The sequence below is a fragment of the Nuphar pumila genome, chromosome 3 (genome assembly GCF_984573655.1).
Source record: "Nuphar pumila chromosome 3, dmNupPumi1.hap1.1, whole genome shotgun sequence".
Taxonomy (NCBI): domain Eukaryota; kingdom Viridiplantae; phylum Streptophyta; class Magnoliopsida; order Nymphaeales; family Nymphaeaceae; genus Nuphar; species Nuphar pumila.
Window position 1 is genome coordinate 12,248,126 of NC_143251.1, and position 17,487 is coordinate 12,265,612.

Genomic DNA, 17,487 nt, shown 5'->3' on the forward strand with positions numbered 1-17,487 from the left:
AGGTGGCTTTCTGGTCTTGAAACCTTTATCCATTGCACACTTTCTGCATCATCCCCTTTCGTCATTACTCGTTATGGTTGACGAGCCAGCAGGGGAAAGCTTACTGCTCGTTTTACTTTGTACATAAGGTGACACATTCTATCATTTACGCATGGGTAAGACACTGCTCTTTATTTCCAAAGACTAGTGCCTCACTGATTTAACATGCCCCTGTTTAACATTTCAACTGCCTGTTGTTTCTGTGGTAGTTTTTCAAGTTATTATCGTCTCTTAACACGTGCAACACCCCCTAGACTGAGACACTGTCACCAACTTCAGTTGCTTCACAGACATATTGAGTCTGTTTGATCCTTTGTCTCGAGTGTCCATCCTTTGAATGGTATTATTCACCTCTATCATTCCAAGCACCTGTTCTGCAGGGGAGGCTCAGGTTAGATTTTGGCATTGGAGAACTCTTTAAATCTCTTCATCCTGAGGGATTATCAGACTTGGTTCACAAAGAACAAAGCCAAATCCTTCCCCATTGCCATCCCAAACTCTTGTACGCCAGAAAGAATTTACTCTTCTTCAACTTCTAAAGATCCCCCAACTCCATCCTCTTGAACTGGACTTCAGAATTTGACAAGGATCGCTATATTCATGTTACCACACCAAAATTACTGGCATTTAACAAAGTCATCCAATTCTTGCTTTCTACACCTAGAATGCAGGCGTTTGTGTTGTATCTGCCTTCTTTCTTTGTGGTGGTTTGTCCAGCCAACTCTTTTTCATAACTTGTAATAGACCCTCTGGAATTCTTCAGCAGTGATTGTTGAATATGTTTGGATTTCAGAAAACCATTGAGCTCATGAGTTCTCCTGTCAAAGATAGATAATAATCATAATATCATGTTTGAGGTCTTGGTTTGAGATCTTGTGAAACCATTGCCTACCCTATATCCTGAAGTTTGTAGGTGTTGGTAAATGAACGGTTTGCGACTTTCCAGCCATCCTTGCTGTTTGCAATTTCTGCTTCTAGTTACAAAACGTGAAAGAGAGATTACGCTGGGAAATGTCATTCTTGTTCAATTGTTGTGTGTGTTTTTTCGATAATTGGTTTAAACATCTTGCTCACCAGGTTTATGTGCATAAAACCCCAATTTCCTGTTGCCCACTAGCGAGTTTCACCTAGCTTCGCCCTCCCTCCCTCCCTCCCGGCAGATGATAGAGAGCAGATCAGATTGATCTGTTGTCAAATCATTTTATGAAAGTTATTTGACATCTTCACCGTTCATTGCTCCGTCCCACAAAGACCTCATGTGTACATTGTGGACGGTCAGGATACCAATTCACCTTTCTAAAAGTGATTTGACAGATCACTCGATCTGCTCTACAAATGTCACACATGGGTTTCAAAATTGTGATGTCTCGTCAACTTTGGTGATGCTTTTTTCCTATTGGATAAAAGAGGAAATGCTGCCCCTTGTCTACTGAGTTCATTGGCAACCTCAGGTCCTTCTTGACCACTAAGGATTACAATCAGGTCCCCTGCGAAACAGATCCAGTGTTCGAGGCAGAACACCTCACCTAACAAGGTGTTCAGCCCAACCAAGTGACGCCATCGGACCAGGCTTAGACCGGGCATGTCTATTTGGAAAGGCCAGTTTGACCGGACCAGACCAGACCATGACCATGGACAGCCTGAGCCAAAATCCAGTCTGGTCAGCGAACAAATATTTGATCCAGTAATCCAGGTCCAGATTTTGCCATTCTCATTGGCGCTTCACCACCGGACCCTCCTAATCACAGTTAATAATCAATTATTTTATGTTAATCAATGATGACTTCTAAATAACCCGGATCCAGTTGTGTACCCAAACTCACTAGCGTAAGACCTCAATCGAGAATCCCAGATCCTATTCTTCCAATCCATATCCAGGAAAAACACGGATCAAGACCCGAACCCTAAACCAGCATCAGATCATCCCATTCTCAATCTCACCAAGCCTGTGGGGCCGCGCTTCTGCCTCTAGCCCTCCTAATCTCAATTAAGAATCACTTAATGATTTAATTATTTCATTTTAGCTCGATGATGATTTCTAAATCTACTGGATCCATCCAGATCCAGTTATGTACTGATACACCTAAACTCGATAGTTTAAGATCTCAACCAAGATCCTGTTGCTCCAAATCCAAAGCCAGAGAAAGCACAATTCGGGCCAATACAGACCCGAATCCGTAACCAGGTCCAGATGTTCCCATTCCCAATACCGATACCGATAGCTTGTGGAGCACGCTACTACGCTTCAGCCTCCGGACCTCTTAATCTCAATTAAGAATCACTTTAGTGATCTAATTAATCTTATTTTAGTCTAATGATGACTTCTAAATGACGTCTTTAAATCCGAGATTTTAAGCTAAAAATCAGAATTTTTTTCAGAGTTGCAGAGGAAGAGACGGGAGGGAAGGAAGAAAGTCTGAGAAACGGAATTAGGGTTAGGGTTCCGACGGCATGAAATTTCTGGCCGGAATCACGCCGGAATCGGAAAAATCTCGATCTCTCCCTTCATGGAGGGCGTGACGATCGCCCCTCCCGGATTCCGATTCCAGCCGACGGAGGAAGAGCTCGTGTGCTACTACCTCAGGAACAAGGTATCATCCGCCGCCAAGCCCTCTACTTCTCCATTGCTTCTGGAATTGATCAGGGAGATCGATGTGTACCTCTTCGATCCCGTCGACCTGCCGGAGATGGGCGGACTCGCGGCCGGGAAGGACCAGTGGTTCTTTTTCACGGCCAGGGGGAGGAAGGACTCGAAGGGAGGGCGGAGGATCCGAGCGACGGAGAGCGGGGTGTGGAGGAACGAAGGCAGGGTTAGGCCTGTTGTTTCGAAGGAGGGGGTCGTGGCGATGAAGAGGACACTGGTTTTTCACCGGGGGAAGCCGCCTTGCTGCGAGCAGACCGAGTGGATGATGAATGAGTACGTCCTCTTGAATGAAGGTTGTGATTCTACGGTAGATAAGGTAAGGGTTTTGCTGTATTTGGTTGTGTTGAAGTAGGGATTTTGGTTCGTGGTGGATGAAAACGTTTTTTTGTTCTTAGGGTTTCGGAAATGTGCTTCTTGTGGTTCATTTTTTGCTTGATCGATTTTCGTGTGTAATTTATGCATTTCGATTAGTTGGGGTGTTTTCTTTCTTTCTGCTTTCATTTAATAGTTGTATGATCAATTAGTCATATTAATCCATTTTCTTTATATGAATTTTCAGGATTCTTTTGCCATCTGCAGCTTGTTTCTAAAACCCCATCTTGGAAGACAGAGACTGGAAAATATACAATCTTTTGCTGAGAATGATCTAATAAGCAGATGTTGTGATGATATCCCTGTTGCACGTGATGATAAAACTGCGGTCTCTTGCATTTTGGAAACTGATGCTCAAGGGGAGGCAGTTTCAGAAGATGCTGAACTCCAGAAGATTCTGATGGCAATGTTAGATGAAGAAGATGAGTTGAAGTTTACTGTTCTGCAGCCCTCAGGCATAACTTTGCATCATGAAACGGTAATATTCTCATGTGTTGTTATCTGTATGTGATGTGGCTATTCTCTTAATTATCTAATGTTTCATATAATCTTCCTTTCGCTAAAGACCCATTTCCAAACCAAAAGAGATTTTTTTGGATTCCCATCCAATTTATTCTGGCATTTTGTTGTCGTGCTATCTAAACACACTATTCTATTGTGTTCTCTGGGAAGTCCATATTTTCTTCCTTTTGCTAGAGACCCATTTCCAACCAAAAAGAGCGATTTCTTGGATTCCCATTCATTTTATTTTGGTCCTTTTCTGTTGTGCTATCTAAACACTATTCTGCTATGTTTTCTTAATTAGAAACCGGGAAGTATTCATTCTGTGAAGAAAGCGAGATGTACCTTTAGCCCTCAAGATGCTAGTATTAATTGATTTTCAAAGTTTTTGCTAGAAAATGTGAGTTTTGTATGTAAAAAGGAACATAAATCACAGCCCATCATGTTCCTAGTTAATTTATGTGAAGCTGTTTGTTGTGTTAATATTTTGCTAACAGTTACCATTATTCGTCTTCTGCAGTTTACTTCTGAAACCAGAGATCAGGACTTTATCACTGTTGATCATGCAAATAATGAACTGCCACTGGCAATTTTAGAGGGCGACTTCATAGAATTAAATGATTTGGTTTCGCCATTTTCAGAAAACAGCTCTGCTGGGTGAGGGCGGAAGGAACTGCTATGAGAAGGTACTCGGACGGTTGATACCAAGGTTGCCAGACTAGAAAGGGGAATCGACATGGAAAGCGAGGAGCTATGCATTTTAAAATATATAGGAAGCGGGAAGCGAGGAATAAAAAAAGAAATATAAGAATTGTACGAGAATCAAAATAAAACACAAATAAAAACTAAAATAAAAGTGACTAATATTAAATTTCATGATTTTTTAGTATAAGAATTAAGTTTTTAACAAAATCTAAAAACGATGACTACCAATGACTACCAATTTAGTGAAGCACATGAAAATGAGTGAGAAGAGTAAATAAAACACATAAAAAGTTGAGGAAGAGAACATATAACAAGAATAAACCAAGAGTGTGGAAAGCATAGGAGAAGCGTGGGAGAATGAGGTTCTCATCAAGTTTCAAAAAAGCAAGTTTTTGGAAAGTGAGCTTCCCACCTATCTAAGAAGCATCCTGTAACTCTGGTTGATACACAACTTTAATGCATGAGAGTTTGATGGAGACCTGCTCAAGATAAAAGTGAATGGAAAGTACACTTGAACAGAAATTAAGAAAATGAAAATAAAATTAGTGGTGCTCCTTTGGGGGAACATCGACATCAACAGCAGATGCAGTTGAGTCTGCAAAGGTAATTAGAGTGAATAAGAATAAAAATCCAATTCTTATTTCCCATTGTATTTACAACTTGAAGAAGCTTGCCTACAAATGAAGAAAGGTTCATCTTACACTTTGTTTTCTACAGGCGTTCATCCATCCATGTGGCTATGGATATTGAGCGCAGTTGTAAGGGAAATGTCAGCAAGGCAATGCCAGATTCATATTTTGCTTCCGTCGCCTGTTTCAGTCTGATATGATGCTGGATCAATTACCTTGATCTTCCGTGAAGGTTGTTGCTTCCTGACTATCAATGTTTAGATTTGAGAAGAATGGCTTGTTTCCTCTCTTGCTTTTTTATTTGCTAGAGTTAGCCTAATCTATCTTATTTTCAGATTGGTAGCTGCAACTATTTTATTAACGAGCCAGCTTTCTTGATGTACTGTATTGAACTTCAGTAACAAAGATCCCCACAAGAATAACAAATTGAGGATGTCAATGGTGTTTCAGGTGCTTATAGTTGTGATTGTCGATGATTCTCGATGTTGTTTGGAATATGTGCCACAGCGCTCCTCTTTACAAGCAAAAAACTGGAAAAGTTTGTCGAGAACTGTAGTAGTCAATGACATTGTATTTTCTTAACTAGATTCTACATTGGTATATTAAACGGTGCAAAGTAGGACGGGTTATCTTTGTTTTAGGGGTCTCCCCTCCGTTGGTTACAGCGAAAATTGTATGCAATTCCACCTTCAATTGAATGGGGGTGCTCTCATTTCTCAGGCATCTCCAAGTAATACAGTGGAAAACAAAATGATTGAAAAGAAAACATGGAAATGAGAAAATTAATTGTAAACTGCCCTTTTGTTTTCTAAAGCGTTGTAACGAGGCGATGAGGTAGCGGGTATAGAAATGGGGTCAAGAGAAAACAATTTGTTACAAGCTGGTATACTAGCCATGCAATAGACGTGAGTGTGGCAGTCATAGCTCTTCTATTTCTTTCTTTTTCTCAAGGGCTGCACTTCTTGTTCTTAAACTGCGTCATATTGCGGTACCCGTGAAACATTTAGAGAAGAATGATCAGTGTTATTAGGGTAAAAGAAGAACGAAGGCGGCGAATGGTCAGAAGGGTACTTACTCATGTGGGTGTTGGAAGGAAACTTGGCTTTTTACATCCTTTGTGGGCACAGATCTGTCTCCATGCAGTAAGCAAACTTCCAGAGAATCAGCCCCTTCCAACATGGGTTGTCCATCTACAGGTGCAGCTGTACCAGTGCTCTTTGTTTTATATTTCTTTCCAAAGACGAACAGATCACAAAAGAAATTTGAAGCTATTCCATGTTAGGAATCAGGATGGTAGTTAGCCGCACCTGCTGCCCTTGCAGACTGGATGATGTCTAATTGTTGTGGTAAGATGTCAGCTCTGTACATTTCCTTCAGTAGGGAACAGACATAAATGGTTATGTTCTTCAAACCAACCAGTAAGAAACAAAATTAAGCTGCTTACAACTTACATCAGCAGTTGTGGGGAATTGATATGGTCTGAGATGGCCCTGTGATGGATCCAAGCAAAATGTGGCCTCTGAACTGGAGACGGCATTTGTTACACTAGGCATCATTGTGGCCTGAAGCGAGGGTGCGCACTGGCTGGAAAGGCTGTAGGATGGGTGTGCAGTGGCATCTTGGATCATCGGCAGCATTTCAATGCCCATGTTCATGGGCAGTGAGCTGCCTACTGCCCCAAAGCCAATGGACATTCGTGGCATCTGCATCGGCTGCAGTTCTCGAGGCATGTACATGGAAGATGGAGTCAGCCCGTTTCTCATGGACAGCATCTGTGAACAGGAAGAAAGAGGTTAGAAGATACCAACTCAAAGTTAAGAACCAAGTGGCCATAGCATGAGAAAATTGGATAAACCAACACCAAATATGTTGTTAAAGAAAGACACCAGCAGCTGAAAACAAATCAATTTATCATGAGACCATTTGACCGTTTCAAACAAACTAATCCTTCTCCCTGTCTCTGGACCCTCAGACAGATCACCAAGCAACCGACTTTAAAAGGGAAATCATGAATCTGGTTTTACAAGGAACCTTCTAGAATATTTCAATTGCATCTCAAAATATTTGAGAGGAAATTTTCATTAATAAATAGAGAAACCAAACCAAAACTAAAATTAGCAACCACAAGATTCAAGCAGGATGGAATGCCTAGACCCAGTGGCGGAGCCAGGAGTTTAAACTAGGGTGGGCAAAAATATATAGTAAAAAAATATTAATAAATAATAATAATATGTTTTAGAAAAATCAAGCAATTATTTTAAAATATACTTTTTACAATTGACATCATCATTTTTTTATATTTGAAAAATAATTCATAATTGATTTATTTTTAAAGTAATTGATAAAGATTACAGATCTCTCGGATATGCTAATTGATATAAAAAAAAATCCCTAACACTCTAATCAAAATCAAACATTCATTATTCATAGATTTCTGCATTTGAGAAAGAAAAACCTTAAAACCATAATTAAACGTTCATACAAATTTTTAAAAAGTGAAACCCTAATTCGTACAAACATCATAAATTATGGATTTATGCTAATTGATAAAAAAAATCATTAATATTCCACTAAAAACAAGCACTTATGAATCATAGATTCATGCCTAGTGGTAGTTTTAAAAAACTCCAAAACTATAACCAAGCATTTATATTATTATAAAAAAATCAATTCAAAACCTTAAATCATAACAAAAATAATTTACATATGTTAATTAAAAAAATAAAACCCTTAAAATTCTAACCAAAGTCAAGCATGCATTCATGGAATAATTTTTAATGTTGATTGAAAAAGAAACACAAAAATACCTAATAAATATTCATTTTATTTCAAAAATAAAAATAAAAAACTTAAATCCTAACAAAAATCATAGATTTAGGGGTTTGATAAGTGATAACTAAAATCAAGCATTTCACTAATGGAATCATATTTAATGATAATTGAAAAGAAAAAAACACAAAAAAAACTAAACCTAATAAAACTTTCACATCATTTTGAGAAAAAAAACTAAAATCAAGCATTTCACTCATGAAATCATATTTAATGATAATTGAAAAGAAAAAAACTAAACCCTAATAAAACTTTCACGTCATTTTGAGAAAAAAAAATCTAAAATCAATACCATAAGTCCAAAAACATTCATAGATTTATGCTAACCTAAAAAGAAAAGCAAAACCCTTAATATTCTAATCAAAATAAAGCATTCATTACATGGCTAATCTTAATTAAAAAATACAAAAACTTTAAAATCTTCATTAAACATTCATGTTATTTAAATTAAAAAACTAAATAAAGACCTAAGCCCTAACAAACATCATAATTTGAAAAAAACAAAAAGGAACAAAAGAAAAGAAGAAGATGAAGACGATGACCCAATGATCAGCCACCAGGGGCATGCACCGAAGATGCCCGCTGAATGGCAAACTACGGCAAAGGTGAGAGAGAGGGGAATCAGGGTCAAGCAGGGGCCACAAAAAAGAGGTTGGGGTGGGTGCCATGACCCGATCTCTCATCAGGGTGGGCACTAACCCGTCTTTCATTGGATCAGGGTGGACACAGCCCACCCTGACCTTAACTCCCTATTGGTGGGGTTTTCTGGTCAAGGTGGGCACTTGCCAACCCTGGCTTCAAAGTGGTTCCGCCACTTTTCTAATTCTGGGGTGGGCGGTCGCCCACCCCTGGCTCCGCCACTGTGGGATTGGGGTTACAGTTTCCAGTGTCGCCGCTTCCACCATAAAACCAGGTTTTGGACCCTCAGGTTGTCGCTTAGTGCTGATTTTCACACCGCGTGCTTTTGCCTCAGTCTTCAACTTGTCATTCCGGATTTTTCTAAGCTGGAACTCTTCTCTGCGTCTGCGTGATGGTACCGAGTCGAGTTGACTCGGCCACCGAGTCGACTCGGTTTCTAATTCTAGGGTGGGCGACCGCCCACCCATGCCCACCCCTGGCTCCGCCACTGCCTAGACCACAATGGGATTGCCTGTGTAAGGGATTCAAAACCACTTGTTAAGCACGTCTAAGTCTGCAAGTCTTCCAATGAGATGTCTGGTTTCGAATTCCCATAAACCTGTTGGAACCCTGATGGAATGCATTATTGGTAAAAATATGAACTTGGACACTGGTTTAAAAAAGCATAGTTGCACTTTTGAGAAATTAAATGCTGCTTCACAGGAAAGATGGTTTCAAGTGCTGTTCTTTTTAGAACACTCAGATCAATCATCTCAAAACGAGTTAGAGTTTCCCAGCCCACAACAAATATAAGAAACGTCATTAGGAGCATCAAGGCTAGTTCGTAGATGGTGATGTTGCATAGATTCACAATATCAGTTATTCTTGCACCATTGGTATGCTTAAACAGTTTACAAGTGACCAAAGTGTAAGACCTAACATGTGACTGAAATTCACTCAGATCCAATGACTCAAAATTGCACAGACAAGGTACACAAGTCTGCACAAAAAAGCATGGGAAATCAATAAAAACAATCTATATGACGAAAATCAATAAAAAATCTATAGTCTTTACCATATCAACTTATAAGGATTTCCCCCCATGGAATCCCATTGTCAACCAAGCCCTAACATCCTAGCCACGACATGCTAGAGTATCCAAAATAAATCCTACAAGGACAATACTAACAGCAGTTGGAAAGAAGGGAAGCAACTAGGCTAATGACTGAAAATTGGCAGCCATCAAATAGGTCATGCCTTCAGTATGGCATATCCTACTAAAAAGTAATCTCTCTGCAAGAGTTAGGGATGTCAAAACATTAAACTCTGATTTTATTTATATAAATTCATGACAGTAAGATGCGCATATAGTTTAAAATAATTGTTTATTTGCAAATTATGATTGCATGAATATGCATTTGAGTGAACGAACACAAGTGGTTTAAAAGTCATAAACTATGCTTCTTGTATGTTAGACCGTTACCCTTCATCCTGGCCTTTTCAAAGAAAATATCATACTCTTGAGAATGTCCCGACTCCTGAGACAGAAGAATCAAACCCCGTCTATAGCCCTGAAATACGTGTCGTATTTGGAAACTGTAACCATGACAGCATCAAACACAGAATTAATCCCCATCTCTAGCCATGCATCAAGTATTCATGAGCTATACACCAATCAAACATCATGAACAAGAAATTGAATGAAATGGTTCAGTGGGAGCAAAAGTGATGACCAACAGGTACCACCGGCCAAGAATATGGTTCACTTGGGATGTCTATAAAGTGAAACAGCAACATGTTTCCTGATATTCACAATTTTTGAATACAAGTCTGATGCAGGATAATGCAAATCAGATACCAATTCGGTTAATCCGTTAGACTTAAAAATACAAATAAGGCATCTTCTTATTAAATAAATTCATGTACTCTTGCGAAACAGAACTTTTATACATTTGATACATGTAATTTCAACGTCAGTGCTTAATGTGCAGTTTCGACACCAATAATCCATGGCCAACTCCTTGTTCTATTTTATAATATGACATTATGACTGCATCAATGTTGACAGAGCATTGGAGAGGACTATCAGTTTCTACAACAATCAATTAGCAATTCATCCTTTTCTTCCTGCTTTAGCTGGAATGCTACACAAACGAGGAAGATAGTGAGACAAAGCTTGCTCTACCTTTAAGGGTCGGGCTCGATGCCCATTATGTATAGGTAGGAAGTTTGATTTCACAATGCACCGCACCTTTCATCACTCAAAACAATCTCAGTGTACACTCCAAAATCCATGGATAAATACTTTATACAAGACATACACCATTGAAAGATTAAAAAGCATGCATCCGTTCTTGGAACTACATGTGCTTGGAAGCGTCAAACCCATATTTATAAATCAAACCTGTTCCGTGAATCTACAATCCCACATTAAGCCAAACATGCTAGCGAAACCGCTTGAGGCCATAACTAGCTCTCAGCCCTGTATGACCCAAGGACCAGCAGACATGAACCTAGTGTTTCTGCTTGTCCAGACAGTCCATAGATATGCCAAAGACTAAAGAGAGACCAAATAATGCATCTCACCATCAGATATGCCAAAATAATAGATAATGCGGCATCCAAAGGACCAACAAGTGGCGATAAGGACAATGGGGAAAGTTAGACATGTAACAGACACCAATATGTTCTATGCTGGCCATGAACCCATAATCCACCATTCACACCATAAGACACCAGGGTATTCAAGTCACAACTCGTGTGAAAACCAAGGCACAAAATGCCAGTTGTGTTGACCCTATATGAGCCTAACAGTTGCTTGTGGATCCCATGCCTGAGCAATTTAGGTTAAGCTGTTCATGAACATTATAGAAAGTATGTATAGAAAATTCGGGTTATATGCGGAACGGCAGAGATCAGTCTAACCCTTGATCAGGTATAAATGCTATAAATCCTTTGTAGGACTATATATATATGCATTGCTAGCTTCTGATACTATGCAAGATGTGTTAAGACAACCAAATAAAACTCATTAAACATCCACGACCAGAAGCTTCTCAAAACAAAGAGATGGCATGTCGAAAGCATTATTATCAACAAAGAAATGCATTAAACTGATGACATAAACTAGATTATTCACCAGAATGCTCACTCGGCAACTTCAAAACAGAAGAAAAACTCACCTGTACTTGAAGCTGAAGTTGCTTGAGATACTCAATAGCTTCATCTAGCATTGAAGCCTTGTCAGTCTGAAATACCAAGAAACGAGAAACCCCTTCTACCAATCAATAAAACGATATCACACACAATAAATAAATAAATAGAGAACCAAATGAAAACTAACCATTTGGGTTTTACCTTATTAGCATTAGGGATAAGATTTTGGAGGGCTTTCATCTTCTCATTGATCCTGCTTCTCCTCCTCTGAAAAGAAAACAAAAGACACAAATCAACAATCAACGGAAAAAAAACACTACGTAGCAGAAACTCATAAAATAGAGAAAGATTTCAACCTTCTCTGATAAATTGTGAACTTCAGCAGCTCTGCCCCTCTTCGAAGACGTTCGAGAAGCTGGAGGCTTCGCCAACTCCGACGATGCCTCCTGACCTTCCTATGAGAGAGAGAGAGCATAAAAAATCACAACCCAAAAGCACAAATCAAACCGTTTCCCAAACGATGAACAGAGAAAACCAAGATTTCTGACCTCACCCTCGTACTCCAATTCCGCCCACTCCAAATCCCTCCTCCTCTTCCCCGTCAGCACCCCCTCCCGGCCCAACCCACCGGAGTCCCCGCAGCGGCCAACCTCCGCCGCCGGACCAGCGGTGAAACCCCTCCTACTCATCTCGGAAAACGCTACACCCTCGGCCGCCGCCGCGCCCACTCCGGCACGGAGCCCGTCGCACGGCCGGAGTTCGCTCCTGTCGCCGGTATCCGGTAGAGCTTTGAGGAGGCAGAAGGCATCCCAGGCATCTTGGTGGAGGAAACCGGCGGTGGATCTCCCGACGCCGGCCGGAGGCCTAGAGTTTCCGGCGAGGCACTCAAGCTTCGCCGCCGGAATCTCCGCCGTGAAACCGGTTTCTACCGCTTGATGGTGATGGTGGTGGTGGTGGAAGAGCGGCGCGTCGTCCTCTGGAGGCGGAGGAGGTGCGGGGGAGGAGGCGTAGATCTCAGCCATGAGGGACTCCGCATTGGAAGTGGACGCAGGGAATTATCCGGCCCTCCTCTCTCTCTCTCTTTCTCTTTGGGGGGAGTTCTTCCTTTTTTCAATTTTTTTCATATTTATTTTTTAAATTAATCAATAATACCAGACAAAGTTTTTTGTTATATTTTGTTATTTGCCCAAGATGGGGTTGGCCCGGAGGAGACTGTGATTTTTTAGCTTCTTAAAATGCTCCCGAGACCAACGGGATATTTTCTTTTCTTTTATTTCTTTTTTACTTTTTCTTTAATTTTTAAGGTTTTACTTTTGTGAAGGAATATTTGATGCTAAAGGGACTTGAGTTTAGGGGTGTCAATGGTCGGGTTTGGTTCGAACTCAGGTGAAACCAGACCTGACCCTGATTTTCAGGTACGGTATCGGGTTCAGATTCGAGTTTAATCAGATCTATCATAAGAGAAACCATACCCAGACCTGATAAGAACTACATGAACCAAACCGAGATCATACCCTGTAAAACAATACTTTTTATAATTTTTACATTAAAAAATTGTGGGTCTTAATGAAACTTGGGTCAGGCCCGGATTTAGTATAAAATTTCACAAACTATACCCAGTCTATGTATTAATCAGACCTTCGGTTCTGGACCCGAATCTTAATTGGGTCTTATTTATCACCATACCTGGATCTTATAGGGTTTGGCTTGGGTCGGGTCCTTGTGAATTTAATTATATTATCTTTGGATAACCAAGAAGCATGCACAAAAGCAGCACCAAGATTGTCCTCCTAAACTATTAATAATTTTTTAAACAGATATGGAGAAACTATTATGATAATTTCTGCAAAGTTTTTACTGTCTTTCCAAGAGAATGGAGATCTTCATTTTTATTTTTACGGAATTCTCTTAAGCACTGACACCAATGTCCTTGTAAAAACTTAGTGAGAGGGGCCTAGACCGTTTGATGGGCAGTCTAGGTTCAAATATCGTGGGCAACACCCCTCCTGCGTAGGCCCAAGTTTAGACTGACATGGACAAATAGTGTGAGTATGGCAGGCTGAGCCAGTGTAGCTCGGTGCAGTTTCTCGGAGTAAAAAAAAGCTGACATTGTGTTATGAAAAATGCAACTAAATAACACCTATGCAAAATTTAATAGATAAGATCATGAGATAAATACATGGACAAGGTGAACTGGTCACCATCCAAAACAATGAAACATCTATATATATATATATATATATATATATATATATATATATATATATATATATGTGACTTGTGTGCATTTGAATGGAGGGACACATTTCCATTAGACTCTGAATCCGAATCTGACCCGTTGACATTCCTATCGAGCGTGCATTTGAATGGAAGGACACGATCGTTCAGGCCCCACAATTGGTGGGGCCCATGCCCGTGAAAGCAAGATGCATTTGTAACTTGGGTTCTAGATGAAATCGCGAGATTGAGTATGTTTGCGAGCCAAAGGGCAGTAATTTAAATGGGCCTAATGACCAACGGGGGCTCCGCTTGTCTGGTAAGAGCAGCTAGTGCATGTCACCTTGTGTTGGAACGTTGCAAGTTCAAAACCCAATGGTATATTTGTATAACTGGTAGGGGTCTGCCTAACCCCCAGCTTGCCTTTCAAAAAAAAAAGGGGGCTTAATGGTTTTAAAATAGTTTTGTGCATGATCGATTCCCCTGTTCCCCAAGCTTTGGGCTTAGGAATGCGAATGGGTTGGATTCAGAATAGAGGTTTTGTAATTTTTGGTTGTTCCGAACTCAATTTTGATCCGAATCCCCACATATTTAGCTGTTTCGGATCCAAACAATTTGCGTCCCTGGTTGCACTGGATCTTATATGAGATGTGACCAAGTCAGCCACTATGATAAGTACGAGCAGATCAAGTATAACTCTAGTGACATTCGAACCGGAGACCTCTAGGTTATGATAATGTGATCTAACCAATCACGTTGGACTCCAACAAGGGCAATCATTTGTTAATAAAATATATGGCACCCTTTCCAACAAATTTAGACTACCAACATGTTCTGTAGTCGATCACTTTTTTTGCTTTTTTTTTTTTAAGGTAATAATACCATTAAATTATTTGGATTTCAAATTGTTATATTGCATTATTTCATTATCACCACTTATATGATCTTCCTATGATGGAAACTGCTCAAATAAATGCTTCTGTTTTTGTGGATGCGGTCGCTGTCTTACATAATGGTCCTTCGTGACGAAGGCAGAAGTACAGGACTCTACTTCACTAATGGTGGGGAATTTTAAAGGGTGTGAAAGATGCTCCTCACCCATTTTAGTATTTGATGATGCCAAGTGACACAATCCAAAGACACACCCACAACTGCATTTTCACAACATTCAAGATCAGAAACTAAATGACCCAAAACTGTTTGGATTTAACAAAGGGTACTTAGTTCCAATATATATATATATTTATATAGGTTAATTTAATATTAAATTAATTGTATTTAACATTAGAAGGATTTACCCTTATTAAAATAATTAAAACACTTTTTAAATAATGACATTTAAAAAAATGCAAGCTTTCTTTTTTACTCCAAAAAAAGTGACTTTGATAGCTTCCTAAAGTTACTTTTTTTAAAAAGCTATTTGACTTTTCAGTTTCCTTTAAATTCAAAAGACCTCTAATGCAAAAAAAAAAACTTGCATTTTTATTAAAATACTATTACTTTAAAGATGTTCTAATCATTTTTATTATGTTGAATCCATCTAATTTAAACACAACTAGTTTAATATTAGATTAACTATATATATTAGTAATGATACAGTGCTCCCAGAGCACCTACTCCATTTATACCGTTGGATTGTTTTTAAATCCGACGCCTTAAATGAGATTGAAATTTGTATAGATTTTCATCTTTAATGGCTTTCAAAAAGTAAATGAAAGAGGGGGTGAGGGTATTAATTTTAATTATTTTATTTTATTAATACCTTCTGAGTGGTGGTGTGGCGGATTTAAAAGTTATAAATTAAATGTGGATGACTTACTAATTTTCTCCCTCCCTCATATTTATCAACTTGTCATCATGCATCAATGTCCATTATTCAGAGAGAGAGAGAGAGAGAGAGAGAGAGAGAGAGAGAGAGAGAGAGAGAGAGAGCATGCATCCATTCCATCATCCATCATGGATTCATGTCATGCTTCCATACATGCATTTCATCATCCATTATGCATTCATGCCATGCTTCCATCCTTGTCTACAATCGTTTATGCATTCATGCCCATGCATCCTTTTATAAAACATGTAAGAGGAAGAGAGAAAGAAAAAGAGCATGTTTTTCTAAAAAATTCAAGAAAAAGTTAGTTGGTCAACATGGATGCATGCATGCATATCCATCATCCATCCATTTTATGCATTAATGTCATTCATCCACATGATTCATGTCTACGTATGGATGAGAGAGAGAGAGAGAGAGACAGTGTGACAAATATCACGAGATTTATGAAAATCTTGCGATAATATCACGAGAAATTGCTTGAAAGTTTAAAACCGCAATTTCTCACGAGATTTTCAAAATATCATGAGATTTATGAAAAAACGTAAATACCATGATTTAAACGCGATATTTACATTTTAAACGGCTATTTATCACGAAAAAAATCATATCTTTTTATTTGTAAATATTTTTATTAATATTTCTTATAAAAAATAATTTATATATTTTTTAATTAACTTTTTATTGTCAAGATTTTACCGAAAAAATGCAAGAATTATAGAATTATTTTAATTTCTCATGAGTTTTTGAAAAATGAGAAATTGCTGATAAAAGCTTTTGTCATTATGGAGAGAGAGAACTCATTGATTTCAACTTTGAAAACCGCCACTCCTCTCATTGATTTCACATTTGAAAACCACCACTCCTCCTACCTCATTTATTTATTTGAAAATCGTTTATAAAGAAAAGCCCTCAAAATTTAAACCTTATCTAAACCATTGGATTAGAATTAATCCAATAGTATATATAGATAAAGGAGTAGGTACTCGGAGAGCACCTTATCATATATATATATATATATATATATATATATATATATATATATATATATATATATATAGAGAGAGAGAGAGAGAGAGAGAGAGAGAGAGAGAGAGAGTATCTTGCAATGAGACTCAAACTCATGGTCTGTACTTAAAAAAACACCTTTTGGCAATGGTGAAGGCCCGTGTCTGACCCAATAATAACATTTTCTACCCTCGTGGCTAAGGAATCTCCTAGTGAAAAATGTAATATTTTTTATATTTTTTCAACTTTTTTGCACATTTGACCATCTACATAATAAGTTTAATAAAATCTGACCATTGGATCATGCTTTTCTAATGTATAGATCCGATTTTATAAGGGTTAAAAAATCAATGGCCTACAATGTACCAAATTTTCAAACCTCTTAAAACATATTTTTATGTAAAAAACTTTGTTCCAATGATCGATTTTTACTATTTTGACTAAGTTGAAGGCATCCATGAGGTCAGATTCTGTCAAAACAGCCTTCCCCTGTGAGTTCCGACTAGGGGGTTCAAGAGTGAGAGCGACACTATTGGGTTTAGTGTCCATTTAGATCTATTTTGGTTATTTATTTTTTATAATTACTTAATTTTCATTTTATTTTAGGCTCTTGTTTTGAATATTATTTCATAACGGATCTATGTCAGATCTATATTTGTTCTTGAGTCATATTTGAATCATAGCCTAAGATTGGATCTATCTTAGATCCAAGTTAGGATCAAGGTTTTTAGGGTTGTTTTATTGTTTGCTATTAATACTCATTATAGATAGACAAAGAGAGCTAAATGAATGATGATTGATGATTGATGATTGTAGTTATTTTTCTTAAAAAAAAGTTTTGTAATTATTTAGGTTGAATCTTATTTTATGGTCATGTTTTGGATCTTATTTTATATCGGACATCCATATTGATTTTTGAGTTATATTTGAATCAAAGTTTC

The 17,487-nt window shown here is 38.4% G+C and overlaps 2 protein-coding genes across 3 annotated transcripts; one reads left to right on the forward strand and one right to left on the reverse strand.

Annotated features, from left to right (window-relative positions):
* Positions 1 to 15: 15 nt before the first annotated feature.
* Positions 16 to 4,333, forward strand: LOC149841987 (NAC domain-containing protein 54-like). 2 transcript variants are annotated; one of them, XM_089998823.1, is made up of 4 exons: positions 16 to 155; positions 2,419 to 2,999; positions 3,243 to 3,533; positions 4,077 to 4,333. In XM_089998823.1, the coding sequence occupies exons 2-4, from the start codon at positions 2,547 to 2,549 to the stop codon at positions 4,215 to 4,217; spliced, it is 885 nt and encodes a 294-aa protein (XP_089854949.1). In that variant the 5' UTR covers positions 16 to 155; positions 2,419 to 2,546; the 3' UTR covers positions 4,218 to 4,333. The 2 variants fall into 2 exon arrangements, with proteins under 2 accessions (XP_089854949.1, XP_089854950.1); XM_089998824.1 differs by having other exon boundaries at positions 3,243 to 3,510; positions 4,198 to 4,333.
* A 1,228-nt stretch (positions 4,334 to 5,561) lies between these two features.
* On the reverse strand, positions 5,562 to 12,584 carry LOC149841988 (uncharacterized). Its single transcript, XM_089998822.1, has 8 exons — positions 12,042 to 12,584; positions 11,850 to 11,948; positions 11,695 to 11,760; positions 11,520 to 11,585; positions 6,342 to 6,662; positions 6,198 to 6,261; positions 5,966 to 6,092; positions 5,562 to 5,863 (listed from the first exon to the last, which is right to left on the reverse strand). The coding sequence occupies exons 1-8, from the start codon at positions 12,513 to 12,515 to the stop codon at positions 5,809 to 5,811; spliced, it is 1,272 nt and encodes a 423-aa protein (XP_089854948.1). The 5' UTR covers positions 12,516 to 12,584; the 3' UTR covers positions 5,562 to 5,808.
* Between the last annotated feature and the right edge of the window lie 4,903 nt (positions 12,585 to 17,487).

Excerpts from the sequence above, each read along its gene's own strand:
- LOC149841987 (XM_089998823.1), top strand. The coding sequence starts at position 2,547 with ATGGAGGGCGTGACGATCGCCCCTCCCGGATTCCGATTCCAGCCGACG. Across the intron at positions 3,000-3,242 it reads GTGATTCTACGGTAGATAAG|GATTCTTTTGCCATCTGCAG; the intron begins GTAAGGGTTTTG and ends ATGAATTTTCAG. Across the intron at positions 3,534-4,076 it reads TAACTTTGCATCATGAAACG|TTTACTTCTGAAACCAGAGA; the intron begins GTAATATTCTCA and ends CGTCTTCTGCAG.
- LOC149841988 (XM_089998822.1), bottom strand. The coding sequence starts at position 12,515 with ATGGCTGAGATCTACGCCTCCTCCCCCGCACCTCCTCCGCCTCCAGAG. Across the intron at positions 11,761-11,849 it reads TTCACAATTTATCAGAGAAG|AGGAGGAGAAGCAGGATCAA; the intron begins GTTGAAATCTTT and ends TTTTCTTTTCAG. Across the intron at positions 6,093-6,197 it reads CCAGTCTGCAAGGGCAGCAG|CTGCACCTGTAGATGGACAA; the intron begins GTGCGGCTAACT and ends GCACTGGTACAG.